This window comes from Lepus europaeus, chromosome 17, assembly GCF_033115175.1.
Source record: "Lepus europaeus isolate LE1 chromosome 17, mLepTim1.pri, whole genome shotgun sequence".
NCBI lineage: Eukaryota > Metazoa > Chordata > Mammalia > Lagomorpha > Leporidae > Lepus > Lepus europaeus.
Window position 1 is genome coordinate 6832994 of NC_084843.1, and position 26981 is coordinate 6859974.

The window sequence follows — 26981 nt, forward strand, 5'->3', positions numbered from 1 at the left end:
GAGGCCTGGGCACCAGTACACATGAGCACGTGTGAGCACGTGTGTATATGCCGGGCCTGGCATGAGTGCACGTGGCACACGCCCCTGTGGCTCTGGCAGGGCCATTTCTTCCCCTTACCTGGCAGCAAGGCGCCCTCTGGTGGCCCGAGCAGCAGGTGGCGCCAGGAAGAGGAAAACAAAAGTTGATCCTGAAAGACCAGGGACAGGCGGGTAGAGCCCAGGAGCAGGAAAGGGCAGGTGCACGCTCGGCCACGGATGCTCCAAGGGTGGGCATCTAGGCTGCCACGGAGCCCCTGCACGGCACCCTTGGGTCTCTACTGGCTGCTGTCACAGGCAACGTGGGGAGGGGGCCTTGGAGTCTGCCTCCTAGGACCACCTTCCTCCAGCTGGGGCCCCTCATTTCCAAGGACCAGCATTCCACCACGACGCCTCGACTGACCCTCAGCTCCCTGCACCCTGGGTTGCCAGTCCACACATCCACAGGCGACAGCACGGACACCCACTCCCCACTGGGGCAGCTGGTCCACGCTGGGTTGCCAGTCCACACACCCATGGGCGACAGCCTAGACACCCACTCCCCACTGGGGCAGCTGGTCCACCCTGGGTTGCCAGTCCACACATCCACGGGTGACAGCATGGACACCCACTCCCCACTGGGGCAGCTGGGGTCCCGCCCCAGGGCGCTGCCCCCTCAAAAGCCCCAATGTGTGCGTGTGATAGCCAGCCCACATTACAGATGTGAGTGTGAGACAAAACAAGGCCACACCCCACCAGGCCCCAGAGATGGACACGGCGCAGGTGACAGCTCCCGGTGCTGCCCTGTCCAAGGCCCTGGAGAACAATCAGATTTTGTGGTCACTGAGACCAGACCCTCGGGGCGCAAGAAGGTACCTCTGGGAGTGGCTCTGCTGGGTGCCGGCACGAGCCGGTGTGCCTGCCGTGGCATCCACTCCTGGGCCAGCAGAGATGCGGCCCACCCGGCTCCTGTGTGAGGGGCGGGCCCTGGCTGGGCGGCTGGGTTGGGGCCATGGGCAGCCTGGGAGCGCTATGCGCCTGGGTCAGTTTCCGTTCCTAAACGAATGCTTCAGTACTTTGGGGTGGTTTTGAAGAAGCCCCTCCCCCATTCACATACGGGAAGGGGTTGGAGAGTGCAGTAAAACAGCGCTGGTTCTCATGGTGAGGCTCAGGGGGCGCCCACCTGAGAGGAGACACACGACGTCGCTCCAGATGCACACCCACAGCCCTGCTGTCTGACCGCCGGCCCCAGCTCCGATGCCGACACCCCAGGATCCACAGGACAGAGTGCAGGGACCAGAGGCCTGGACGATGGGCGTCAACGCTCCTGTCCCGTCTGGGCCTCCATCTCCACAGCTGACAACGGGGTGACTCAGTCACCCGTGAGACTTGGGGTGCCATCCCCCCACCTACTGGTGGGAAACGGGTCCGACGGTTCAGAACCGCGCCGGCTCCCACCGAGGACGAGCTGCGCCTTTACGCGGCTCCAGCCGGGGCGGAGGGCCTGCACGCCGGTCCCGGCTGCCGGCTCCACCCTGAAGCAGCTCTGACGCCCCTGCCTGGGCAGTTTCCTGAGTTAACGAGGGCCCTTCCAGCGCCTCCCTGGGCACAGAGTGAGAGCAGGGCAAGAGCTGAAAGCCCACACAGAGGTCTCTGACGCCCTGGGCAGGTTCCCCGGAGAGTACACACAGCTATGGGTGGGGGGGCCCCAGAGTGCCGGCATCCCCCCCGAGGCAGCCACCCGCTCCTCCTGACAAAAACACGACTTTACCAGACCACTGTCCAAAAAAACGCCACGGTGGGACCAGCTTTGCAGCAGCTAGACCCGGCTGCTCACGAGACGGAACTGGGGGTCTCTGCATCTCTCAGCTCCACCCTGAGGTGTGTCCCCTGGGGGGCAGACATGGCTGCACTGACTCCAGGCGTGCATCTCACTGGCCACTTTCCTGGGCGTTCTGAAAACCCTGGGCCAACTCCCTGGGCAGCTTTAACCACATGCCCACGCCCGAGGCCTCCACGTGGCTCAAGCCCAAGCCCTGAGCCCAGGGCAAAGGTGGTGGGCTGGGAGGCACAGCCCTGAGGTACACAGACCCCACTCAGCCTGCTCTGTGCATTGGCCCTCGGGAGATTTCAACTGCCATGGACAACAGCCATGGGGTGGAGAGCTCCCCAGAGGCTGGAAATGTCCCTTGGCCTGGCCCAGGAAAGACAAGCAAGGCAGGCACCAACAGGGAAGACATCACTGGGGACCATGGTCCCACGGCCATCACCCTGGGCCAGCCCGGCCCTCCCCTGGAGGGAGAGAGGCCCAAGGAAGGTAAATGTCACACCCAAATCTGCCTGGGTAGCAAGTGGCAGAGTGGCTGGGACACACGCCCTGTGGTCTGGGGCAGCTGGAGGCCAGGCTGGCCACTGTGTTCCCCACTCCGGCTCTGGTTTCACACAGGTGCAGGTGTCTGGCGAGGGCAGGGAGGGCACCCGGGCACTAGGCAGGGTCTGGCTGTGGGCAGAGGGCTCACTGGCCCAGGACTGTGAGGAGCAGCAGTGGGGGCCTCACCCCTGCTGCCCCTACCTGAAGGGTGGCCCAGACTGGGAGCACACCGGGACCACCCTCTGGGTCCTGCCCCCAACACAGACGAAAACGCGGCACAAATAAGGCCAAATACGGCGTGGCCATCGGCAGCGAGCACTGGGCTGAGTGAGGTCCAGAAGGGTGGGGCAGGGGCTCTTGCCCCCTCTCTCCCCTTTCTCCATCTTCCTTGGAAGATGCAGAATCAGAGACCCCATGAGCGGGTCAAGAACGCATCCCCCGGTGCGCGAGAACACACAACAGCCACAAGAGGCCTGGGAACAGCAGGTGCCAGCGCACTCGCCACATCCCGGCCACGCTGCAGCAGGCCGGCCAGGGCTGTCCCCGAGGGCAGCAGGACAGTGACACCCCCAGAGACCCTCTGAGGGGACCTTCCAGCAGGCAGGCTCTCAGCCCCAGGTGCAGCCAGCAGAGTCCATGTGGCCATGGCTCAGGTCAGGATCAGGGAACATTCCAGGCGGGCTGCCAGCCCAGGGCAGGCAGTGGGCCACAGTTCCTGCCAACACCGCCTCGGTGCGGTGTCCCCTTACCCCTCTGACCTGCTGTGGCCGGCCCGGAGCTGCCCAGACTCGCCTGGCATCCCCTGCCCATCCACTCACAGCAGGTGGAGGGAGGGCTGGGGTTTGGCTGACTTTACCCACAAAGACAGCAAAGATGTGCCTTCCCGAGCTGCACCTGTCACCTCCCCAGCCACGCTCTCAGGTAGGATGGGCGGGGTCAGCTCAAAGGACCTTAGAGCCTGCACTGGCTGGGGGCCCTGAAGCCACACCCTGCTTCGGCCAGCTCACCCACAGGGCCATTTCGTATGTGTAGAGAGGGACAAAAAGAGAGCCCAGCAGTCCTGTGGGCCCTCTCCTGGGCCCCCTAGTCTAATGACACCTAGCAAGACACAGCTAACTGGGGGTGTCCTGAGAGTACCTGGGGTCAGGCAGAGGTGGTACGGAACCTGACTGCAGCCCTGCAGGCCGTGTGGCTGCGGCCAAGTTACCCAGCTGAGCTCCCATTCCCACTCCTGTGACATGGGGTAGGACGACGTGCAGCCGCCCCAGGTGCTGGGAGGCACAGGTGAGCTGCAGCCAGCCGTGTGAGCGCACTGCGCAGGCCCCACGTGGGGGCCCTCCGCGGGCAGCACCCGCCGTTACCTCCCTGCCCACTCACTGCTGGACAGCGCCCCGGAAGGGGGTCCTCAGGGGACAAGGAGCGGTGTGAGCAGCAGCTGAGGGCACACATCTTGTGCACTCAGGAGCGACTCCTTGGGTGAGCCGAGGGCCCCAGAGGGAGCCCAGGGCCTGACCGCCCCCACTCCAGAGCCTGCCAGGACCCTGGGGTACACTGCAGGCTCCCAAGAGGCCAACATGGGGTTGGGAGGGTGCCTGCGGGGTCCTCCCTTCTGGACTGACCCCTAGGCGCTGTGGCCTCACCACAGCCACTCTCTGACTTCCACCTGGGACCCCCTCCCTCAGCCAGATCCCACTGGTGTCTCACGGTTTCAAACACCTCCCCCATCCTCGTCACTGTTGCTAATTCTTTCTCCCCCACCCCACCTGCCAATCAGAGGGCAGGGACCTCAGGCAGATGAGGCGGAAGCTGACCCTGCCCCACCAAGACAGAGCTGCAGGAGGGTGGGCAAAGGCCTGCCTCCAGCACTGAGCCCTCCACACAGGCCCTCCTCTGCCCCCAGAAGGCCTGTTCTACCCTCCCCATAGTCCAGGGGAGCCCACTCCCCAATCTCTCACGGGAGCTCAGAACCCCATTGGCCTGGACTGCTGGGTGCCGACCAGGCCCAAGCCTCCTCCGGTCGGGGAAGGACATGGGCCTCCCTCCCACAGTGGTGAAGCAGTGGCCAGGCATGGAGCCCCAGGGGCTTCAGGGAGACAGCCCATCAAAGTGGGGTAAACTCCATTGGCGTCCTCTGGTCCTCTGAGACCCAGTGACGCACGTGCAGGCACACCTGCCCCAGGAGGACTCACACCCACACGTCCAAGAGACACACACTAGAATGTTCTGACAGCCTGTGCGGAAGAGCCAGGCCAGGACCCACCCACACGTCCCTCCAAGGGATGGGCAGGCAGAGGGGTGTGTTCGGACACCTGGCTCCCGGTGCACAAGCCACCGCCAGACGGTGGGTGCGCAATTCCCCCTGGCATGAAGGTCAGAATGGGCAAGACCCTGCCCCGCTGCTCGGCCCACGTGGGAAATCACAAGGCATGCTGGGAGAAGCACCGGGGTCATTCTGAAGGACTGGGGTGGACAAGGTCTTCATTGGGGAGTTGCTTTGTTATTCTTTATGTACTCAGAGTTCATTCGTATCACACTCCTCAACAGCAGACTTCCCATTATACGTACTTTCTACCACCACAAAATACCTGATGGTTTTTAACGAGAGTGAGTGATCTACTGACTCTGAAATCAGCTATGCAGAGTAGACTCGCGCTTGCCCAGGGCTGAGAGGTGGGGCTCCACATGCCGTGGAGGTCCCAGCCTGTGGCACCGTGAGCCAAGTGAACCTCTGTTCAACTCACCAAGTACCCAGGTGGCAGTGCTACAGCGACAGGAAGCCCACCAGGACAGCCCCTTCGCCCCGTCTGGCCTCGGGAAAGCCGAGCGATCTCTGGGCCCAGAAGTGCCCACCCTGTCCCCACAGCAACAGCCTCCGTCCCCCAGCAGGACCACAGCACTGCCTGAGGGACCACTGGGACCACTGGGACCACTGGGCCTGTACAGATTCCAGCCTCAAAGTGGGTTTTCTGCAGGGTGGCTCCCCTGCCCCTCCCCCCGCAACAGCCAGGCCCCGTGCACCCTTGTCTGGGCGGCCACAGCCCCACTGCCGTGAGCAAGTGTCTCCCGCTGGCTGGGCTCAGGGAGTTTCACACCCAATGGCAGGGGGTCGAGGCTCTCCGACACAGACACAGAGGGTCCCAGAACACTGGGTTTGCCCACATCCACACCGCTCACTGCTACCCTGGTGACCCACACCCCCTGGCTTCCCCGGGAGCCCACGGAGCGCTCTGTAAGGAACAGCCTGCTTCCTCCCACAGAAACCAAGGCTGCTCCCAGGACGAGTGTGGCGTCAGTCGGGGCCGAGTCAGGAACAGCTGGTGGTGGCTAACGCTTTGGCAAGGTTTTGGAACACTCTCCCTCTAGTCCTGGCCCCGGTTCCAGCACCAGCCTTGGGCCGGGTGGCCCGCCCCCTGCAGCACGCAGACCCCGGCGGCGGTCAGGTATACACGGAGCGTCCGAGCCCCAGTGAGGAGGGGCCGCTGCACGACGCCTTCCCTTTCACACCCAAAGGGCAAAGAACGTCCCAGCCTCAGAAGCCGTCGAGTGTAGGCCCAGCGCACAAGGTCATCACACAGCAGCCACGGCCCACGGCCACGGCCCACGGCCCACGGCGGGAGAGGCCCAGAGACACTGCTGAATGCTCCGGGCACTGCACTTCCTACTCGCCCAGCAGCACCCACTGGGTGGGCAGTGAAGAGGCAGAGAGGGTCTGCCTCACAGGAGCTGACAGCCATCCCTCTCTCCCAGCTGGGGACAGAGAGGACCCCTGGGAACTGGGCAGAATGGTCTCACCGGCCCCACCCCCAGGGAACTCAAGGCTGCCCCAGGAAAGGGGGGGGGCAGCAGTGCCCAGGGGTGGTAGCTGTGGCTGCTGTCATTCAACCCTGGAGCCCTGCCTGGCCCTGGAGGGCAGGAGGCTCCCACGGCTCTGCTACACACCATGGCCACAGGGCAGGAGTGCCCAGTGTGGGGGAAAAGTGGGGCCCCCCAGCAGGACAGCCTGCACCCATGGGTCTCCACCTCTCCCTGGGACCACAAGGGCCTACATGAGGGTCTTATGTCAGGGAAAGCCCTGGGGTCAGCTGTGGGACCTCGGGGGGTCTTGAGTACAGGTGGCCGTCTGGTCTTAGGTTCTAGAAGCTAGCATGTTCAACGCACAGGAGGTGTCGGGAACAGGGCAGGTGCAGAGAACACCTAGAAGGCTTCTAGCTGGCAGCCAGGTGAGGGCCACACCTGGCCGGGCTGGACTTCCAGACAGAGCAGCTATGAGTTGAAGGCTTCGTGTCTGCCCAAGTCGGGCCAGTGCCTTGAAAACGCCACCTGCCCAGAGTGAGCACAGCCTGGTCAGAGCTGCTCGCCCTGTGCCCAGGAATGGAGCCTTCCATGGGGCAGGCTCTGCAAAGCTTCCCTCCCCCAGCCAGGCCACCCTGGGATCACTCTGACAAACGCAGGGGGCTCTCAGCGAGCCAAGTCCCAGCCCCATGTGCCCCAGCAACACCCGAGCACCTCAAACTCTGATAGCCGTGTCAGAAACACAATCGTGTACGTGTGTGAGTGCAAGGCTAGAAGACGCTGGTGGGGGCATCCGACAGCAGGGCCAGTGGGAGGGAGGCCCTAAGTCCGCCCTCTCTGGCCACCTTCTCTCTGATGCAGTGAGAGGCAGGACCTCCACCCCAGCCCCACGGGTCCTTGGCTCAGGCTCCCTGCCCTGTCCCAGCATCAATCCACTGTCCACACCGTCTGCCACCTGCACCCCCTCCCACACAAGGCCATCTCCCGTCCCCCTCGCTCTCCCAAGTCAGCCCAGGCCAGACCAGGGCCACAGCAGACTGATGGGCCCAGGCCTTTCAGTGCTCAGCAGAGCCAGCCCGTGGCCTCTGGCTCTGGGGAGGTGCCTCAGGCCACCTGGCGGAGAGGGTGGCCCCCAAGGCAAGGACACACCTTGGTCACCGACAACACATGGCCTCTGTCCCTAGAGGGCCCAGGTCTGGTGCAGACAGGCTTCTGTGACTTCCACGCCCAGTGCTGCCCTCACAGAGGTGGCCAGAGGGAGGCAGGACAAGCCAGGTGCTGCCAGGGAGGCTAGCCAGTGGCATTTCTGCAGAGCCATGGGACTCTGGCCCAGTCATCGGGGTGCCCTACTGACTAGGGTGGCCGTTCACTAGCCCTGAGAGGGCCACACCTGGCAGGGGGCACTGGATCCCCAGATCCACACAGCCAGGCCCAGCAGGCTCACAGTCCCTCATGGCCCCGCAGTGCACCCATGCGCTGAGAGTGCCACCTGGAGGGAGAATGGGGCAGTGCAGGGATGAGGGTGCCCATGGTCCCACTGTGAGCTAACGTCGCCTCCTTGGCAATTAGAACAGCTGAAAGGAATATAGAACATCAGTATCTCGACACGCGGTCAACAGGGAGGACAACCGCACCCTTGGAACACAAGAGGCGAGGGGAAGGGTCAGATGCCTTGGGGAGCACACAGGCTGAGCCCCAACTCTGCGCCCACCCCCTGGCGGGGAGACTGGACCTGGCCGCGGGCTGAAATCTTCCCCGGCGGCAGCAGCCCTGGTGCACCGGAGCTGCTGCACGCCAGGTGTGGGACCTGGGGCTCATACCCAGTCCCTTGCTGGAGTTTAAATGATGAACAGTCGTGAAGAGACTGTCAGACAATGTTAAAAACAAACAAATGAACAAACAAAAACACAGGTTGCAAAATTGTATCGTCTCATTTTTGGAAAAGCAGCAGCCGAAACGCCAGCGGTGCGTTTCCCTGCACAGACACGGCTGTCTGGGGGTTGTGGCTGGTGGAGGCTCTCTCTCCAGACTGGGTCACAGTCGCCCGCCTTACCAGTTCCTTTAAATGGCACGCAGGTTGCGGGACCCTGCAAAGTGCCAACCCTCAGCGACAGAGGGTGGGCACAGCCCCCCACACCCCCACTGGGCGTGAAGCCTTCGGAGACCCAGCGGCACACTTGGTCTGGAGCAAGGCTGGCACACACAGTTTAGAGGGCGCCCGGCTGAGGCTGGAGACAGGACAGGCAACGCGTCTCTCCCCCAAGAAACCTGCAGCAGTGCCGAGCACAAAACCTCACGGTGCTCAGTTGTCCCCTTCTGCTGAGCCACACGGCCATGGCGTCGATAAGGGGGTGTCACTCGGTGCTCATCACCAGTGCCGCACACTGAGCCTGCGCCGAGCTGGGCATTGGATGCCAACACCGGGCAGCACTACAACAGAGAAACCGAGGGCCCAGAGGCCGCAGGGCCAGGGCCTGCAACTCTGTGCAAAGGCAGCCGTGGGACCTGGGATCCTGTCAAGGTCTGAATGTGTTCCCCAAGTTCATATCTTGGAAGCTCAACTCCCAGCACAGCAGAGGCGGGAGGCGGGGCCTCTGGGCAGCGTCTGGGCCACGAGGGGTCTGCCTTACGAGCAGTCACTGTTGCCAAGAAAAGTGCCTCCCCCCAACACCTCTGCCACATGGACCATGAGGACCACGTAGACCGCGCGTCCCCATCTCCGGGAGAGGCAGCAGCAAGGCGCTGCCTGGGAACCAGAAACCTGCGGGTGTCACTCGCTCGGCTGTCCCAGCCTCCAGAGTTGGGAGTCAGTCACTGCAGCACAAGACAGAGAGAGGCGGGGCCCAGGGCTGGCCTCACTCACTCCCCTAGGCACACACAGGCGAACAGGGAAGAACAAAGGAGGCGGCCCTTCCTCGGTTGTGCTGTGGCAACAAAGGGGGCCTCTAAGCCTGGGCAGGGGGTTCAGGACGCGGCTGCAGAGACTGGGCTTCCGATCCCGGACCCCAGGTGCTGCGACCTCGGCACTCACCGGCAAAGCCGCAGGTCCGCGCCCAGGAGAGTGTCCGAGTGCAAGTCAGCCTGATCTATCTTCTCTGATCTAAGCAGGTGGCTCGGGACAATGTGCGTAACTGCTCCCCCACCTGAATCCACGTACCCCTGGGTGACCGTGTTCTAACCAAGTCCCTCCAGCAGCACCCGCCAAACCGCACACTTTCTGAAAGGTCATGTGAAAATCTCAGCAAGACAGCGCTCTGATGTCTGACACCCTCAATGGCCCAGTCGCCTGAGGTCACTCCACATGCCCAGGGGCATGTGGTCGGGTGCCCCAGTGATCTGCTCCAGACCAGGCAACTTCTGACCCAGCACAGAAGACACAGACTTCGGCCAGTGCCACGGCTCACTAGGCTAATCCTCCACCTGTGGCACCGGCACCCCAGGGTCTAGTCCCGGTTGCTCCTCTTCCAGTCCAGCTCTCTGCTGTGGCCCAGGATGGCAGTGGAGGATGGCCCAAGTGCTTGGGTCCCTGCACCCGCATGAGAGACCAGGAGGAAGCACCTGGCTCCTGGCTTCGGATTGGCACAGCACCGGCTGTAGCGGCCATTAGGGGAGTAAACCAACGGAAGAAAGATCTTTCTCTCTCTCTCTCACTGTCTATAACTCTGTCTCTCTCTCTCTCACTGTCTAACTCTGCCTGTCAAAAAATTTAAAAAAAAAGAAAAAAGAAAACACAGACTTCTTTGCAGCTTCCACGTTCAGTTCCAACCAAGGTGGAATGGAAAGGGCGGAGCCCAAGGGGAAGGGGGTGGTGAGAGGGGCCGAGCCCCGCAAACCGTGGCCTCTGCTGCAGCCAAGGGTCTGAGTGCGTGGCTGAGAGAGGCAGGACCCGGCTCAGCTGACCCCGTGGCGGGCAGCTGCCCAGAACAACTTAGCTGTCTGCATGCTACGCATCATCTACGCAAACCCACCCCAAAACCCAGGCCGGGATCTAGAGCCACACAGCCACCACATTCTGCCACGAAGTCAGCAGAAGCAACCTTACGGGCCAGGAACACACAAGACAGAAAATGCCCACGCTGAGAAACCACTGCCCCTTTATTTCAGAAAGCAAAACAAGACACGAATGCTATCGCCCCCAGGAGGGAAGGCAGGAGACAGACGCGGCCAACCTGGCCGACCCGGCCAACCCGACTGACCCGGCCGCAGGCACTGACCTGAACTTCCCGGTGCGCACCTGCAGGGCTCGCATCCCACACTGCTGGGCACCGCCGACGTCACCCACGATGTCGTCCCCGATCATGACGGCCTGTCACGGCAGGGAAACGTGCTCAGAAGTGTGACAGGAGAGTTTTATTCCTGTGTTCCCCCGTTTGTGACATAACAAACTGCTTCGTGTGATGTTTAAAACCACCTTCGTACAAATCAAACAAGATAATGCTGTCTTCGTATTGATTAACAGTCAGCCCACCTTCAATCTATCTCCACACCACCCCCGCCCCCAGGCTGCAGCTCTGAGCGGGATATGTTTGTGCAATTTGAAATCAATCAGCTGGTGTCAGAGTGCCACGGCGCCCCAAGGACGCTGTCGCCGCCACACACACAGGCTGGGCTCTGCCTGATGCTGACCACATCCAGTTATGTTGCTGGCCCTTGGTTCTGTGAAAACAAGTGAATTCTGGGAATCTTTATCTGGAGTTTGACAGGTTTTGTTTTCCACAGTGACGGTACCGCCTGTAGAAGGCAAAATAACCCAGAAAAACATCAGGCCGGCAGCCTGGATGCTCTTTGCAAAAGCAGCCCCAAGCACACGCCCTGCATCAGGAGGCAGCTGGATGCGACAGCTTTCTAGACACGCGCCTTAAAGCAACCAAGGGCAACGATTCCCCAGGACGCAGGACACCAACGAGCGGAGCCTTGTGGCCATTCCCAGTCTGTAGGCGCAGGGAGGGTGCTACGGACCGAAGTGTGTCTCCCCACCCCCAAATCCACAGGTTCAAGTCCTGACCCCCAGTGACGCTGGAGTTGAAGAGAGGCCTCTAAGAAGTAGCCAGGGACAGCAAGGTCACAGGGCTGGCATCCTCCTAAGGAGACCGAGAGGCACTATACCAGGAGCAGGGCAACACGGCCCCCACCAGACACCAAACCGGCCGGCCCGGCAACTCACATCCTCAGCCTCCAACCCCACGAGAACATGAACTCCACCGTGCACGCCACCTGCCGTGCTCTGACCGCCTGACCGGAGCCCCGGGGTCCCTGAACTGAGGACAGGATCTGGAGAGCCTGAGGCTGCGCGGCTCCCTGTGGTGCCGTGAGGAGACACACGGGGGCCCCACACCAAAAGCAGAGAGGAAATGGTACCCAGACCTCACCCGGCCAGAGGCTGCCCTCAGCAGCCAGACTGGGGCTCAGCAGCCCCCGGCACGGGCGCTGTCCTGTGGTTGCCTCCAAAATCAGAGAAGCAAGGCCTGGGAGGTCTCACTGCTCGCCAGCAATGTGGCCACCACCCAGGGCAGGGCGCGAGCACCTGTGGGCGGATCCCACAGAGGGAAACCCACAGCGCCCGGCACCCAGTAAAACGGCGTCACTCATCCAAAGATAGGAGGGAAAAGCATCACACATACTGCGGAGCAAAAGCAACCGCTCAAAACCTAGCCCAGAACTGACACGGACGTGACAATCCGCTCTCGTGACGACGTGCCACGCGCTCCAAAGTCAGGAGGAGACACGGAAGCCACAAGAGAGAGCCAGGTGAGGCTGCCGGGGATGAAAACTGCAACCTTGGGGGCCGGCGCTGTGGTGCAGCAGGGAAAGCCACCGCCTGCAGCGCCGGCATCCCATATGGGCACTGGTTCCAGTCCCAGCTGCTCCACTTCTGATCCAGCTCTCTGCTATGGCCTGGGAAAGCAGTAGAAGATGGCCCAAGTGCTTGGGCCCCTGCACCCAAGTGGGGGACCCAGAAGAAGTTCCTGGCTCCTGGCTTCGGATCAGCACAGCTCCGGCCGTTGTGGCCATCTGGGAAGTGAACCAGTGGATGGAAGACCTCTCTCTCCCTTTCTCTCTGTTTCTCCTTCTCTCTCTATGTAATGCGTAACTCTGATTTTCAAATAAATAAATCTTGAATAATAAACTGCAACGTCAGCGCTGCCACTGCTCTGGGCGACAGGCGGACACTGCTGGCACTCAGGGCGACAGGTGGACACTGCTGGCACTCTGGGCGACAGGGGACACTGCCGACACTCTGGGCGACAGGCAGACACTGCTGACACTCTGGGCGACAGGCAGGTGCTGCCAACACTCTGGGCGACAGGCGGACACTGCTGGCACTCAGGGCGACAGGCGGACACTGCTGACACTCTGGGCGACAGGTGCACTGGGTCAGACACTGGGAGAGACCACCCGGACCCAAACAGAGAAAACAGAACCTTTGAGAAACAAACGCTGTGGCTTGTGGGTAACACCAGTTCATGTCCTGACAGCTCCCTGCTCATGGCCTGGAAAAAGCAGTGGAGGATGGCCCGAGTGGTGGGGCCTGTGCCAGCCATGTGGGAGACCAGATGAAGCTCCTGGCTCTGGCCTGGCCCAGCACTGGCCGTTGTGGACATCTGGTGAACCAGCAAATGGAAGATCTGCCTCTAACTCTGATTTTCAAAACAAATAAATACATCTTTAAAAAAAGAAATGAACAGAGCATCATGGGTACCTCTGCAAGAGACCTCATAACTGTGCACTTGGAATCCTGAAGCCGGATGAGAGAAGAGACAGGAACCTCTTTGGAGAAGTAATGGCTGACAGATGCCCGAACTCAAGAAAAACGACACCCACAGATCGATGCAGGGACACCTAGCACAAGAAACATGAAGAAAATTCCTCGGTGGGCGGGCACTATGGCGCAGTGAGCTGGCTGCCTGCTGACACACCTGTGTCCGGGTGCCTGGTCCAAGTTCTGATCCAGTCTGGGAGGCAGCAGGTGCTGGCTCAAGCATGCATGTGGGAGACCCGCGTGGGCAGTCCCAGCTCCTGGCTTCGGTCTGGCCCAGAGGTGACTGCTGCAGGCATTTGGAGAGTGAGCCAGTGGGTTCTCTGCCTCTCCCCGACTCCTGTCTCTACCTCTCGGTGCCACTCTGCCTTGCAAGTCAGCAAATCTTTTAGAAAAGAAAACAAGACATCAAGACATACTGTAATCAAATTGCTCAAAACCAGGGACATGGACAACTCTTAGAAACACCCAGGCATGCCACACACGGGGCCACAGGGGAAGACGCTGGGCTTCTCGCTGGAAGCAACACAAGAGGAGACTCAGCAGCAGCACCTCAGAACACTGGGGGAAGCCCCTCACCCACCTGGAACTCTGCACTGCACACGCGACTTTCAAAGACGCAGGTGAAATACAGACCATCAGGACACCCAAAGCTGAGGTCCGCCACCTGCCCGATCCACAGGTCCTCCAGGCAAAGGGGAACGCCGCCGGAGACCCGGCCTCCACAGAGGAACAGAGCCCAGAAACCGGGCCCTCCCTCCTCCCCGGGCTGCTTAGGGACTCAGCTCGGTGCCCTCCGCCTGTCCTCACCCCGGCGTGTGCCGCCCCAGCGCCGCCTGAACCCTACGGCACTCTGCTGGACTCTTCCTCTCCCTCCTCCAGGAATGCGGCACTCTTGGGGACAGGGGCTGGGGCTCACATCTGGCCCTCGGCTGAGTCAGGAGGACATCAGCCAGGGCGCTCACTGGTCACCATGACAACAGCCAACGGCCTGTGGGCCTTCAGGCACCTGCTGGTCTCCTCTGTGTTGACACTACTGCTAGCCGGAGCCACACTTTTCTATACAAACACATGTATTTATTTACCTTCAACAAATATATTTTATTGAACCTAATAAACCAATATTATAAAACCTTATTTTATGTTCCACTAAAAAAAAAAAAAAAAAAAACGGGCTCTGAAGGATCCCCAGATAAAGCTGGGACACCAAACAGAAGACAACTATACGACACATTATACAATTTTAAGAGAAGAGTCTGAGGCCGGTGCTATGGCGCAAGCGGGTTAAAGCTGTGGCCTGCAGCGCCGGCATCCCATATGGGCACAGGTTCAAGTCCCAGCTGTTCCACTTCCAATCCAGCTCTCTGCTATGGCCTGGGAAAGCAGTAGAAGATGGCCCAAGTCCTTGGGCCTCTCCACCCACATGGGAAACCTGGAGGAAGCTCCTGGCTCCTGGCTTCAGAATGGCGCAGCTCCAGCCGTTGTGGCCATCTGGGAAGTGAACCAGCGGATGGAAGACCTCTCTCTCTCTCTCTCTCTCTGGCTCTCTCTCTCTGGCTCTGGATCTTTCTCTGTGTAACTTTTTCAAGTAAATAAATAAATCTTCAAAAATAAAAAAAAGTTGACTGGCATGACCAGATGACTGGCACAGCAAACTTTGCATTACAGAAGACTTAAACTTTAGTCAGCCCAAGAGCAATTTTAAGAAGCATTTTTATTTTGGAGATTTTATTTTAATTAATTAAATTAAGAGGCATATAGATAAAGAGGCCACCCATCCACTGGCCCACTTTCCAAATACCCACAATGGCCAGTCCTGGGCTGGGCCAAAGCCAGAGCTGGAAATGCCACCCTGGTCTCCCACGTGCTGGCAAGAACACAGTCACTTCAGCCGTCCGTCACTGCTGTCCCCCAGCTCTACAGCACAGGTGGCGGGAGTCAGGAGCCACGGTCAGGTACTGAACCCAGAACTCCACGTGGGACGCTGCTCTTAACCACTTGGCTTGGTTTTCAGAGTTTTTTTTTTTTTTTTTTTTTTTTTTTTTTGGACAGGCAGAGTGCATAGTGAGAGAGAGAGACAGAGAGAAAGGTCTTCCTTTTTGCTGTTGGTTCACCCTCCAATGGCCGCTGCGGCCGGCGCATCGCACTGATCCTAGAACCCGGTGTGCCGGCGCCGCAAGGCAGAGGATTAGCCTGTTAAGCCACGGTGTTGGCCGGTTTTCAGAGCTTTTAATATACAAAAACAGCGAGTCTCTCAGAATCTGTGACATTTGGGAATTGCCAAAACCGATTACAGCTAGAGCCTGAAACAGGACCTGGCACACAACAACAATCCAAAAGAATCCACGCAGTAACGCTCTGGCCGTATGATGGGTAGAACAATGGGCTCCAAAGGATTCCATGTCCTAACACCTGAAACCTGTAAGCGTATCCCTTCCACGGCGAACATCACTTCACAGATTCAATTAAGAACCTGGAGTGGAGGATCATCCGGGGGCCACAGTGCAATCACAGGAGACTGTAAAAGTGGACGAGGAGCAGGAGATAATCTGAGGGGGATCTAACACAAAGAATGGTCAGAGAGATGCACCATGGCTGTCTCTGAAGACGGACGAAGCGGGCCACAGCCAAGGACTGCGCAAGGCCTCCAACAACCAGGAAGGCTAAGAAAGCGGATTCTCCCGAGTCTCCAAATGCAAACACAGCCCTGCTGACTCTGGTCCAGGGAGATCCAAACTCACTCACGGCTGCTTGGATCCACAGAACGGTGAAATAATGTTGTGTTGTTTAGCCACTAATTCTTGGTGGTTTCCACTTAACAGCAATCAGAAAATGCAAGTTGGGTAAGAGGAATAAGTAAGAGCCTGGTGATAGTAATGCCATCAAGAAGACAAAAGGAGCAGCATGAATCCAGGGAACCTGTGCCCAGCATCTCAATGTGCAAGTCTATGGAGGGCAACCAAGAAAGGCCAGAGTGAAACAAGTGACACAGCGAGCAAGGGGAGTGTCTGGGGGCCCAGGGGTGCTGGGGCAAGCGTGTGCTTATGTGCATAAGCAACACAAGGAGGCTGGCATGGCTGCAGCACAGTGAGCTCTGAGTCACAACTTGACATAGATGCTAACTATGTTCTGAAACACACGTATGTTTAAAGAAAGCAAACAAAGCAGCCTCTCTCACTCCCCTGCGAGAACCAGACTTAAAAAGCTTACAAACATTTTTTTTTAAAGATTTATTTATTTGAAAGTGAGAGTTACACAGAGAAAGGAGGAGAGGCAGAGAGAGAGAGGTCTTCCATCAGCTGGTTAACTCCCCAATTGGCTGCAACGGACAGAGCTGCGCCAATCCGAAGCCAGGAGCTTCTTCTGGGTCTCCCATGTGGGTGCAGGGTCCCAAGGACTTGGGCCATCTTCTACTGCTTTCCCAGGCCACAGCAGAGTGCTGGATTGGAAGTGGGGCAGCCAGGACTCAAACCAGTGTCCACATGGCCGGCACTGCAGGTGGAGGCTTTACCTACTACGTGCCAGCATCAGCCCCTCAAAACATTTTCCTGAGCAGATTTTGCTAAGGGAGAGCCGATGGCGCCTTGGAGATCAAACACAGATCTTCTCTGGAGAGCATCAAGATTTGCCAGGGCCGATGCTGTGGCGCAGTGGGTTAAAGACCCAGCCTGCAGACCCAGCATCCCGAATGGGCGCCAGTTCAAGTCCTGGCTGCTCCACTCCCGATCCAGATCCCTGCTAATGGCCTGGGAAAGCAGTAGAGGATGGCCCAAGTCCTTGGGCCCCTGCATCAGCATGGGAGACCCGGAAGAAGCTCAGGGCTTTCCAAGGCGGATGGGGCAGGTGCTCTGGAACTGGCAGCTGCTCCACCAGAGTGCTCTCCGGGGAGCGGAGCAGTGCATCCACACTCGAGCACGACCTCAGGTCAGGAAAACAAAATGCCGACCGTGACGCACTCCCAAGCCGAGGAGCCTCACTTCTCAGGGGCTCGGCCCCTGGACTCTGCCTGTGAGGACACGGTCCAGAGGACACCTGCTCGCTGTCTGCAGGAGCAGAGCCAGGCACCGTGTGGTCAGCAGCCCGGAGAGTCAGGGCAGCGAGGGCAGACTCCCAGCTGCTGTTGGCATGCTGCGTGACCTTGGGCAAGCCTTTGTGTCAATCTGTAAAATGGTATACTTGGGGTATTTCAACGAAGTCACGTCAGTTAAGCATCAAGCAGAAACACATTCCAAAGGAGAAACGGGTGCTAGGAAAGGCTTTGTCAGGACACGGCTTTCCGCCCATGCTGGGAACAGGCCCACACTTCAGGACAGGTGTCACACTGGCTCCTGGGCATTTGTAGGGAGCTCCTTGTGGGCCAGGTGTCAGGCCAGACAGTGGAGATACAGTGAGAGTCAAGAGAGACGTTACTCAGATGAATTCAGACACAGCAGGCTGATGGTCCTGGAAGGCTTCCCAGAGGAGGGGAGGCCTTGAGCTTCGATCTGATGGGCAAGAGGGGTTGACCAGAGACACGGCGGTGTTGGGAGCATTCCCCACAGAGAACACACGTGTGGGCTAACCGCCCACCTGCCAGCCCTTCACCAGGGCAGGCCATGCAGCAACTCCAAGATATGCAGGCTGACAGGCCCAGGGCGCCTGTCCTCAGAAACACCTTGGAACAGCCTTGCACAGAACCGCAGGAATCGCGAGGGTCCGTGGAAAGAGGCACCGGTGCCACCTCAGAGGCCAGGAGCCCGGTCTCACCTAGACCCAGGGCTTTTCCACCATTGGCACGGGGCCTCTACCAGAGAAGCCGAGGGGACAGTGGCACCAGGATAAATCTTATAGGTGACCGATGACCACCAAGGCCGAGACCCCTGCCAACCGCCAGCAGCGGGAAGCCCACGGAAGACACCTGGGGTCCTCGCATTAAAGCCGCGCTGCTGCCGGTGACGGCTCTGCACTGCGCACGGTTCCCTCGCTGCTGCTCCACATAATCCAGTGTTTCCCAAAGCAGCCGACACTCGCTGGTGAGGACTAGCAGAGCCCAGCAGAGCAAGGACAGACGCTTCGAACACAGCCATCTGGCGTGCATCGTCACATCAGTCACGGCAAGGGAGAGACTCTGGCTTTCTACCACAGGAGTTGTCAAAGTTTCCTGTAAAATGCATTCACTTGGGGGCGAACGTTTGGCGCAGAGGCTAGCGCCTCCTGGGATGCCCGAATGCTGTACCTGAGGCCTGGCTCACGGCCTGGCCCTGCTTCCTGCTAACCCACACCTCAGGCAGCAGTCAGCGACGGCTCAAGTACATGCGTCCCTGCTCCCACGTAGGAAACCTGGACTGAGCCGCAGGCTCCCGGCTTCAGCCTGGCCCGGCCACCGCCGCTGCCAACTCTTGGGAAGAGAATCAGAAGGTGAAAGATCTCTGTCTCTGCTTTCAGAGAATAAACAGATTTACATTTAAGCTTTTACAAAATGAGTCGGTTTAAAGAAATATTAAATAACAGTGCCACGGCACGTACTCAGGCACGGCCCACGTTGGACGTTTTTCCCCAGAATGACTGACGTTGAAGTCAACGCTGCTAATCCAAATGAGCTGAAGTGTTTGTCGCTCACACAGCCGTTTGGGAATCGTCAGGTTTCCAAGGAATCAGCACCATGTGTTCCCGAGGTGGGACCAGAACCACAGTCGGCTGCTGCTCCTGTGACATGCAGGTGAGCTGAACAGAGATCACAGGGCCGGCGTTCCAGCGTTCCGGCGTTCCAGCGTTCCAGTGTTCCGGTGTAAAGCCGCCACCTGCAACACCAGCATCCCCTATGGGCGCCGGTTCCAGTCCCGGCTGCTCCACTTCCGATCCAGCTCTCTGTCATGGCCTGGGAAAGCAGTGGAGGATGGCCCAAGTGCTTGGGCCCCTGCACCCACGTAGGAGACCTGGAAGAAGCTTCTGGCTCCGAATTGGCGCAGCTCCAGCTGTTGCGACCAACTGGGGAGTGAATCAGAGGGTGGAAGACCTCTCTCTCTGTCTCTACCTCTCTCTGTAACTCTTTCAAAAAAATAAAATAAATCTTTAAAAAATATTTTTAAACTAAAAGCAATACATAGCCAGAGCTGTTGAACATCTCCCACAGCCACGGCTGCAGGTGGCTGTGCCAGTACACCCACCCCCAGGAGTCTGCTTCAGGCTCCTCCAGGAGTGGTCCTGAGATGGTAAGGTCAACTCCCAGGCAGGACCACAGCCCCGGCTGCTGTGGGCTCCAGACCACCCTGCTAGAAGGCTGCTGGGATATAGAATGGGTCTTCCAAACACAACACGTCCCACCTGACACTGTCCTCGCTTCTGGAGAAGAGGAAACGCCGTGAGCACACATGTGCCCCACACCCACACCCGCACATGCCGGGCAGGAAGCAGAAGTTCCCTCCTCTCGAAACAGCCCAGGACCCTTGGGCTGGGACATTGGTCGATGTGGCCCACGGAGGGTAAACCAGAGACACCTGGTCGTGGGAGGAAGAATTCTCAGCCAGGAACAGCAGCTGTGCTGGGCCTGATCCACAGACACCTCCCCCAGGAAGCCGTGCCCGACACCCGCAGCCAGTGGGGCGTGCAGCTGCCCGGAGCAGCGGTGCCTGTCTGGGCCAGCTTGTGGGCTCCGCATACCAAACGCACTCGGGACCCTGGGGAGCGGCCAGATTTACTGTCGGTGAAGGGCAATAATCATGCAACGAGGAGCAATTATCGCCGAATCATTGAGGATTTAAAAAATCATTGGCGAGAAGATAGAGGTCAAGAGGTGCGCTGTCAGGGGAAATAAAAAAACTCCCCCCGGCGGCGTGGGTTTCCCTTCCTTCCCGTGCTGGGGAACACGGAGACGACACACAGAACCCCGGGCTCCACGGAGCCGGAGGGAGGCGCTCAGGCAGGTTTCCTGGTCTGGTTCGGGGTCACGCCTCCCCTTCGCCCTGCCGGCGAGAGGAGGATGAACCTTTCCCAGGAAAGCCTGCGCTCCGTGGGTTCCCAGCCTCCTGCACTCTGCCGGGCGGAGTGTCTTCTGTCATAGGCAGAGGACTGGAGGTGACAGGGCTTGGAGCGAGGCTCAGTCTGTGTCCCGCAGCCCCCGGGAACACACGCCCCACACGGGGAGGCAACCTCTTGTCCTAGGACGAGCCCTCAACCTTCTGCCCCCAGGCTGAGTGACATGCACCGGGCAGACCCACCCAGAGGAACCACACCAAGCTTGGCAGAACTCAGAGCCCGTGGTTTCTCAGGAAACGGTGATGGGAAGGCTGTGAGAAAAGGAGAAGCTGACCCGGCCTCCCCGAGATGTGAACCGGCAAGGAGCAGCCTGACTTCAGATGGTTCACGCTCAAGGGCGAGACGGGCTGGGCGATGCCCCGCAGGAGGGGATACCGGGAGCCGGGAGCCTGGTGCGGTCTGGGCGGCCGAGGGCCACAGAGCCACAGATTCACCCAACAACGCTGCTTCAGGGTGCACAGGGCAAACTGTTCCCAGCAGTGTCCGGGGGAAATCAGGGTTCCAGTGGCAGACGCAGGATTATCCCAGGGCTGTGCTGGCGACGGGCAGCCAGACACGGGAAAAACCGGGAAGTGAACTGTGACCAGCGTCATCCCGGCTGTGGAACCGTGAGCGGCTCTGTATTTTACTTTTCTGAAATTTCCCCGTCTCCTTTAATGAATACGACTTACTTCATAGTCAGATGGCGGGGGCAGGGCACCGTTTCAAAAAGAAAATCAAATCTGTCCCAGGCTCTAGGGGAGAAAACGTCTAAGAAAAACCAGGCCCCGGGGTTTCACTGGAACCTTGTGACGGAGACATGCCACAAGGACGGCTTCAGGGTTGGGCAGGCGTTCCGGCAGCTCACTGCTCCGTCCCAGGTCTGCGGCCGTGGGGTCTGCGGCCAGCAGGCCCCATTCCAGCAAGGCTGCGGGAGTGCCCACGCCGGCCCAGGCCCAGCAAGGTCATCCCCAAGCTGCGGCCAAAGAAAATATGCACAGCAGGAGGCCACGGGGGAGGGTGCCGAGGGGCGCCCACCCAGATGCTCACTCTACTGGGAGAAGGGACTGTGCACCCCGAAGACCAGCCCACGGGGCCCAGGTCCCATCTCACAGGCCCTGTGGATAAACCTACAGAGCTGCCCCAGGCCACAGCGGTGGCCCAAACGCACAAGCCCAAGGAACCCACGGCAGCTCCCGTGTGTCCTCACCCGAGCTCTCGTCCAATCTGCCAACAATGTCCACTGTACCCAAGACACCACCCTCCTGCTAAACCCGACTTTTCAGAGTTTGCTTATGGACCTGGGGTTCTTGAGATCCACTGGCTCCTCCTTAAGAACCGGAGCCTGGGGGACTGCGGCGTGGGCCCCAGCTTCCCTCATCTACAGCAGAGGGCGCCTGGGTCGGACACGAGACTGTGCCGTCCTGCGCCGATGTCCCAACGCCACGTCCCAACGCCGTGCCTCTCCCCTGCTGTGCCTGCAGCGTCTGGGATGGGGGGGGGGGGCAGCTGCTCCCAGTAGGTGGAGGCCAGGGATGCCAAAAGCCCCACGTGGCACAGGACAGCCTATGGCAGAATGACTGACCCAACTGTGGGCCCGCTGCATGGAGGCTGAGAAACGTGTCTTGACCTCCCTATAGAATGCAAATAGCCATGATGGGACCGGGGTGAGCATTTTACCAGGTAAACAGACGGGTGACAGCGGCCAGGTGTGCCGAGCACCCTAGGTACTCAATATTCCAGGTCCCTCCTTGCCAAGCTTCGAACTCCTCTACTGAGCTGGCTGGTTTCAACAGGCCTGATTTTTCTGTTAAGCCACACATTTTGCAACCAAGGGAACTTGCTATGATTATGGAAAATTGCCAAAAACCAGCACAGAATTCGTACTCTGCACGAAGACCACACTGTGTGAACCGGGTATTTCCAGAAGCAGCCTGAGAGGAATGCATTCCTTGCTTTCTACTGCCCCCCTGAAGCGCTGGGCAAGGGGCTTGCATTCCTAATTTCCTACTGCCACCTGCTGCTTCCGGGCCACCGGGGAAAGGTCGAAATGAGAACTGGATTTGGGGAGACACAGTCATTCCAAGTGCAGCTGACAGCAGCAAGAAGCAAGTCAGGGTCTTGGAAAGAAGCCGCTGTCAAGAGAAATGACCGGTGATAAGTGTATTGCTCCCAGCAGCTTGCAAAATTTAAGGTTCACCACAGTCCGGCACTTGGGAGGCAAGCCAGCTGCCTGCGGGCATCTTTTGTGAAAAATAAAGCAGCAGGGGCCGGGGCCAGCACTGTGGTGTGGTGGAGAGGCACTGTCTGCAGTGCCGGCATCCCTTATGGGCGCAGGTTGGGGTCCTGGCTGCTTCACTTCTGATCCAGCTCCCTGATAAGGTTCCTGGGAAGGCAGTAGAAGATGGCCCAAGTCCTCAGGCTTCTGCACCCATGTCAGAGACCTGGAAGAAGCTCCTGGCTCCTGGCTTCGGATCGGTCCAGCTCCTGCCATTACAGCCATTTGGGGAGTGGACCAGCAGATGGAAGACCTCGCTCTCTGCCTTTCAAGTAAATAAATCTTAAAAAAAAAAAAAAAAGCAGGAGCAGAGAATTATTAGTATTACCTTGAACATAAGGCACAGTTCACTTTGAAACACTCTGCCAAGATGTCCGTACATCTGCAGACCCAAACAGCATTCATCGGCATTTTAGAAAACCGGTGGGGTTGGGACAAGAACAGGCGATTGCCATTCAACCCTCAGCCGGGGACAGAGAGGCAGAGCTGTCACTCAAGGGTGGAAGAGGACGACCAGGCGGGAGGTAAGTAAGACGCAGCCTTGCCTCCTGCGCTCAGAGTACCAAGGCAAAGCGACGCTGTAGCCACTGGGGCTGCACGTGCTCATGATCCCTCCCAGGCCCCACTGCCCTGGGTCTGCAAATGAGAAACCCAGATTAGCCAGCTCCTTCCCCACTCAGGCCTCTTCTCTGGGGGCCAGGGAAGGCATTTCTTTTCTTTTTTTTTTTTTTTTTTTCCAAAGATTTATTTATATGAAAGGCAGCGTTAGAGAGAGAGAGAGAGAACCATCCACCTGCCAGCTCTACTCACTCCCCAAATGGCCGCAGCAGCCGAAGCTGAGCTGATCTGAAGCCAGAAGCCAGGAGCCACCAAGGCCGACCTCCACACCCAGGGAAGGCACCTCCATCTCCATCCCAAGTGTGAAAGATGCCATCAGAACGGAAACGTGCGGGGAGGTGGCGTCACTCCAGGTAGACTCCCCAGATCCAAGCAGCAGCAGGCTTGTGGGTTTTCGGCGGGGGTGGGGTAGAATCGAGAGGGTTGCTAAGAAGGTTATGACTTTAGCTTGTGTTGATTTTAAACATTGCTTAGACTCCGACGTTAGCCTTCTCCTGTTCTGTAACAGATTACCTTAAGGATGTATTCTCTCTGAAATTTACCCCATGAGTGGAATATAAATACACACACAGATGCTGGTACTTGAAGATGGAAAGCAGGGGCTGGCATGGCGGCACAGCGGCTTAAGCCACTGCCTGCAACATCAGCATCTCACACGGGTGCCAGTTTGATTCCCGCCTGCTCCACTTCTGATCCAGCTCCCTGCTGGTGCGCCTGGGAAAGCAGCTGAAGACGGCCTGAGTACTGGGCCCCCACACCCCCTTGGGACACCCAGCTCTGACTGTTGCTGGCTCCTGGGTTCAGCACGGCCCAGCCTCAGCCATTTGGACAGTGAACCAAGCAGATGAAAGTGTGTGTTCTTCCCCTTGCCCCATTCCGCCTTTCAAATAAATAAATTTTTTCTAATAATTAAAAACAAGACAGAAAGCTAAGCCACAATGTCACAAACACGGCTCCCAAGGACAGTTACCAGGGACAGAACAGGGGGCCACGTGCTTCCTTGAGGAGTCTTGCTTTGTGGATTTGATTTTTGAGCCATGAATTATAAATACAAAGCAATTTCAAATGTTGAGAAACCAATTCCCTAAAAACTAGAAGTAAAGCGAATTCAAAGGGCCAGCTGGACGAATACCACCCAGAAAGGCACCACTCCAGCAGCTTGCCAGGCAAAGCTTCAGCCCAGCTCTGGGAGGGAGGCGCCACGGGGCACACGAAGCATCAGAAGACAAGGTCAGAAGCAGCCCCAGCAATCGGCTTCGTCCCCAGCACACCCTGCGAGTTTCACGACCCCGCATCAGCAGGGGAACTGGTGGGGTCCAGCTTCCTTCACACAGCACGTGTCTGAGATTGATTGTATTTTCACTTCAACAGAAGAAAGAGAAAGAGAACATGCAATTGAGATCGCCAATCTGCTGGTTCACTTCCCAAATGCCAGCAACAGTCAGAGCTGGTCCAGGCCAAAGCCAGCAGCCCAGGATCCAATCCAGGGCTCCCAGGTGGGGGCAGGGACCCCAGTACTTGAGCCACCACCTGCTGAATCCCGGAGTGACATTAGCAGGAAGTGGAACTGGGACTTGAACCCAGGCACTCCGACACGGGCCACGGACAGCCCAAGCAGTGACTTCACCACTGCCCCTAACCACAACCCCCAGTATGGGCTGGAGAAAATAACTGACAGAAAAAGGGAACATGAGCACAGACGGGAGACAGAGGAGAGCAAGTAAAACCCCACAGGCGGAACCTCGGTCAGAAGTCTCAGTGGCCCGGCACGCACTGCCCCGTGTACAGTTCTCCAAGCCTTGTTAACCTAAAGGCCTCAAATGGGGAGCAACTCAGTGGCAAGCTGAGTGTCCCTCATCTGACATGCACGCAGCCAGAAGGGTTTCAGATTTCCTATTTTTTGGTTTTTGCAAGTATTTGCACGTGAGCTATCCTGAGTGTGAGACTCAAATCTAAATGCAGAATTCATCCGTACTCCATATACACCTTCACACGTCACCCGAGGGTAATCTACGATATTTTAATCGCCTTGGGCATGGAACAAAGTGCCAAGGTGTGGCATTTTCCCCCTGTGGCTTCCTCGTGCTCTGGAAGTGTCAGATGTTGGAGCGTTTTGGATTTCCAAATAAGGAGTGCGCACACTGCATCCCAGTTACGGCTTCTGAATTCTGTCTTCCAGGAGAGGCGAGCACAGCTCCTAGACAGGATGGCGGGTTTCAGAAAACGCACGCGCAGGTCTGGAACATTCTGTCCTAACGGGGAGTAGGGAACCTCAGTGACGAGGGGCTCAGGTCAGAGGATTCGGACGCTGTCGAAGATGAAATGCTTTGAAGGTCAGTACGATAACAGCTGCTGTGGATTGAAACACAGCAAATGTGCTTAAACCCACTAGCTTAGAGTGGTGTGTGCACCTTGAAGTTCCACCTGTCACCTGGGGAGGGTGCTGGAGAGCCGGCCATTTTGAAAACTTACAAACAGGCAGCCACCTGGTGTCTCCAATACCAACCTCAAGGCCCCACAGTTGATCAAGAGTTGTCCTGTACAGAACCAGTAACGTAGAGGATGAAGGGCAGAATTCAGGCGTCACATCTGCAACCCCTGACGAGCTGACGGGCCTGGGCCGAGCTGACAGCTGCTGGGCCGAGCTGACAGCTGCTGACTCCACACCCCAAGACACCCGACGACCCTCCCCCTAGAAAGTTTCCAGAAGCTCCAACCTGACTCCCAGCAGGCTCCTGCCTCTCACCACCGAAACTCGGGAGGAAGGGGCAGAGGAGCACGCCATAGGCACCACTGCGGTGCCGCCGACAAAACTTGTCCCGGAGAAACCAGGGGCCATGCAGCCGGGCTGCTACCTCCAAAGGCAGCAAGAAAAGCAAAGGGGAGTGGAGGAGGGAGGGGACTGACAAGTTACAAACGCTGAAGACCCACAGCGACCGACGGCGCCGCCCCAGCTTCACCTGGATCCCGACTCAAACCACACACGGCACAAAGCATTTCTGAGCCGCGGCCGGAGACGAGCAGCGACCGCGCACCGGCTGCCGTGTAGGAACTGCCGCTTGCTTAGACGTGGTCGCGGTAGCGCCTCTGGTTTTCCAAGAGGATCCCTTCGTCCAGATATTCGTAGAAATGTCTACAAGGGAAGTGCTGTGATTTCTAGGTTTTGCTTCAGGATAATCTAGGGGAAGGGAGTGGGTGGGGCCAGGTTAAACAAGCGACTGTTAAACCTGAAGGAGGCCCCAACAGTCAAATGTACGGCATGATGAGAGGAGCAGGCTGTCACTCACAGACGAGACACACAGCCGAGAGTCCACGGCAGCGAGGATACACGGACAAGTGCGGAAAAGCTCCTTACGGTGAGCTCCCACTGACAGGCATAGAAGGAACGTGGAAATGTGAAACCTCCACTTGGTCAACATCACGGCACTGTTCCAGGTCAGAATCAGCAATGGATGCTACAACCAGGTGGGGAAGGACCCTCAGAAAGGATCGTTTATTAGGGCCGGTGTCGTGGTGTAGCGGCCTGCAACACCAGCATCCCTTATGGGCACCAGTTTGATTCCTGGCTGCTCCACTTCCAATCCAGCTCCCTGCTAGTGAGCCTGGGGAAGCATAACATGGCCCAAGTGCTTGGGCTCCTGCACCCACATGGGAGACCCAGATGGAGTTCCAGGCTCCTGGCTTTGGCCCAGCCCAGCCCCAGCCACTGTGGCCATTTGGGGAGTAAACCAGTGGATGGAAAATCTCTCTCTCTGCATTTTCAAATAAAATAGAGAAGGGGCCTTTTCAGGGTGCTTTCCAATATGACTCTGAAAAGAACAGTGACTCTATACCGGGAACCCTGCAGAGCCCTCCCAAGCCAGCGGGCAGGGCCACCACCCCAGCAGTGCACACAGTGACACACGGGCCTCCCAAAGCGTGAGGGTGCATCAGGGAGGGAAGGACATTTCTGTCACGTAACTGCCCAGTCGTCATGGCTGCCAGTCGTCACAGACCGAGACACGTCCCAGAGAAAGGTCAGGAGAGGGCCTGGCTGCTCAAACACGTCCTAACAGCTGTCAGCGGGCCAGCAGATCACGGCGCACTGACAGTCTCGGGCTCAGCGAGCGGTCTCACACCCGCCGAGGTTGCTGGTTGCATCCCGTCTGATGACGACG

The 26981-nt window shown here is 58.5% G+C and overlaps 1 protein-coding gene across 2 annotated transcripts in view; it reads right to left on the minus strand.

Moving 5' to 3' along the window:
* Nucleotides 1-26981, minus strand: part of LHPP (phospholysine phosphohistidine inorganic pyrophosphate phosphatase) — a 119114-nt gene that overhangs the window by 58352 nt on the left and 33781 nt on the right. The window contains exon 6 of one of the 2 annotated variants that reach the window (XM_062214235.1): nucleotides 10393-10484. The exons of the other annotated variant lie outside the window; for it this stretch is intronic. Within the exon in view, the coding sequence (XP_062070219.1) occupies nucleotides 10393-10484 (92 nt within the window). The remainder of the gene's footprint in view (nucleotides 1-10392; nucleotides 10485-26981) is intronic. 2 annotated transcript variants of the gene reach the window in all.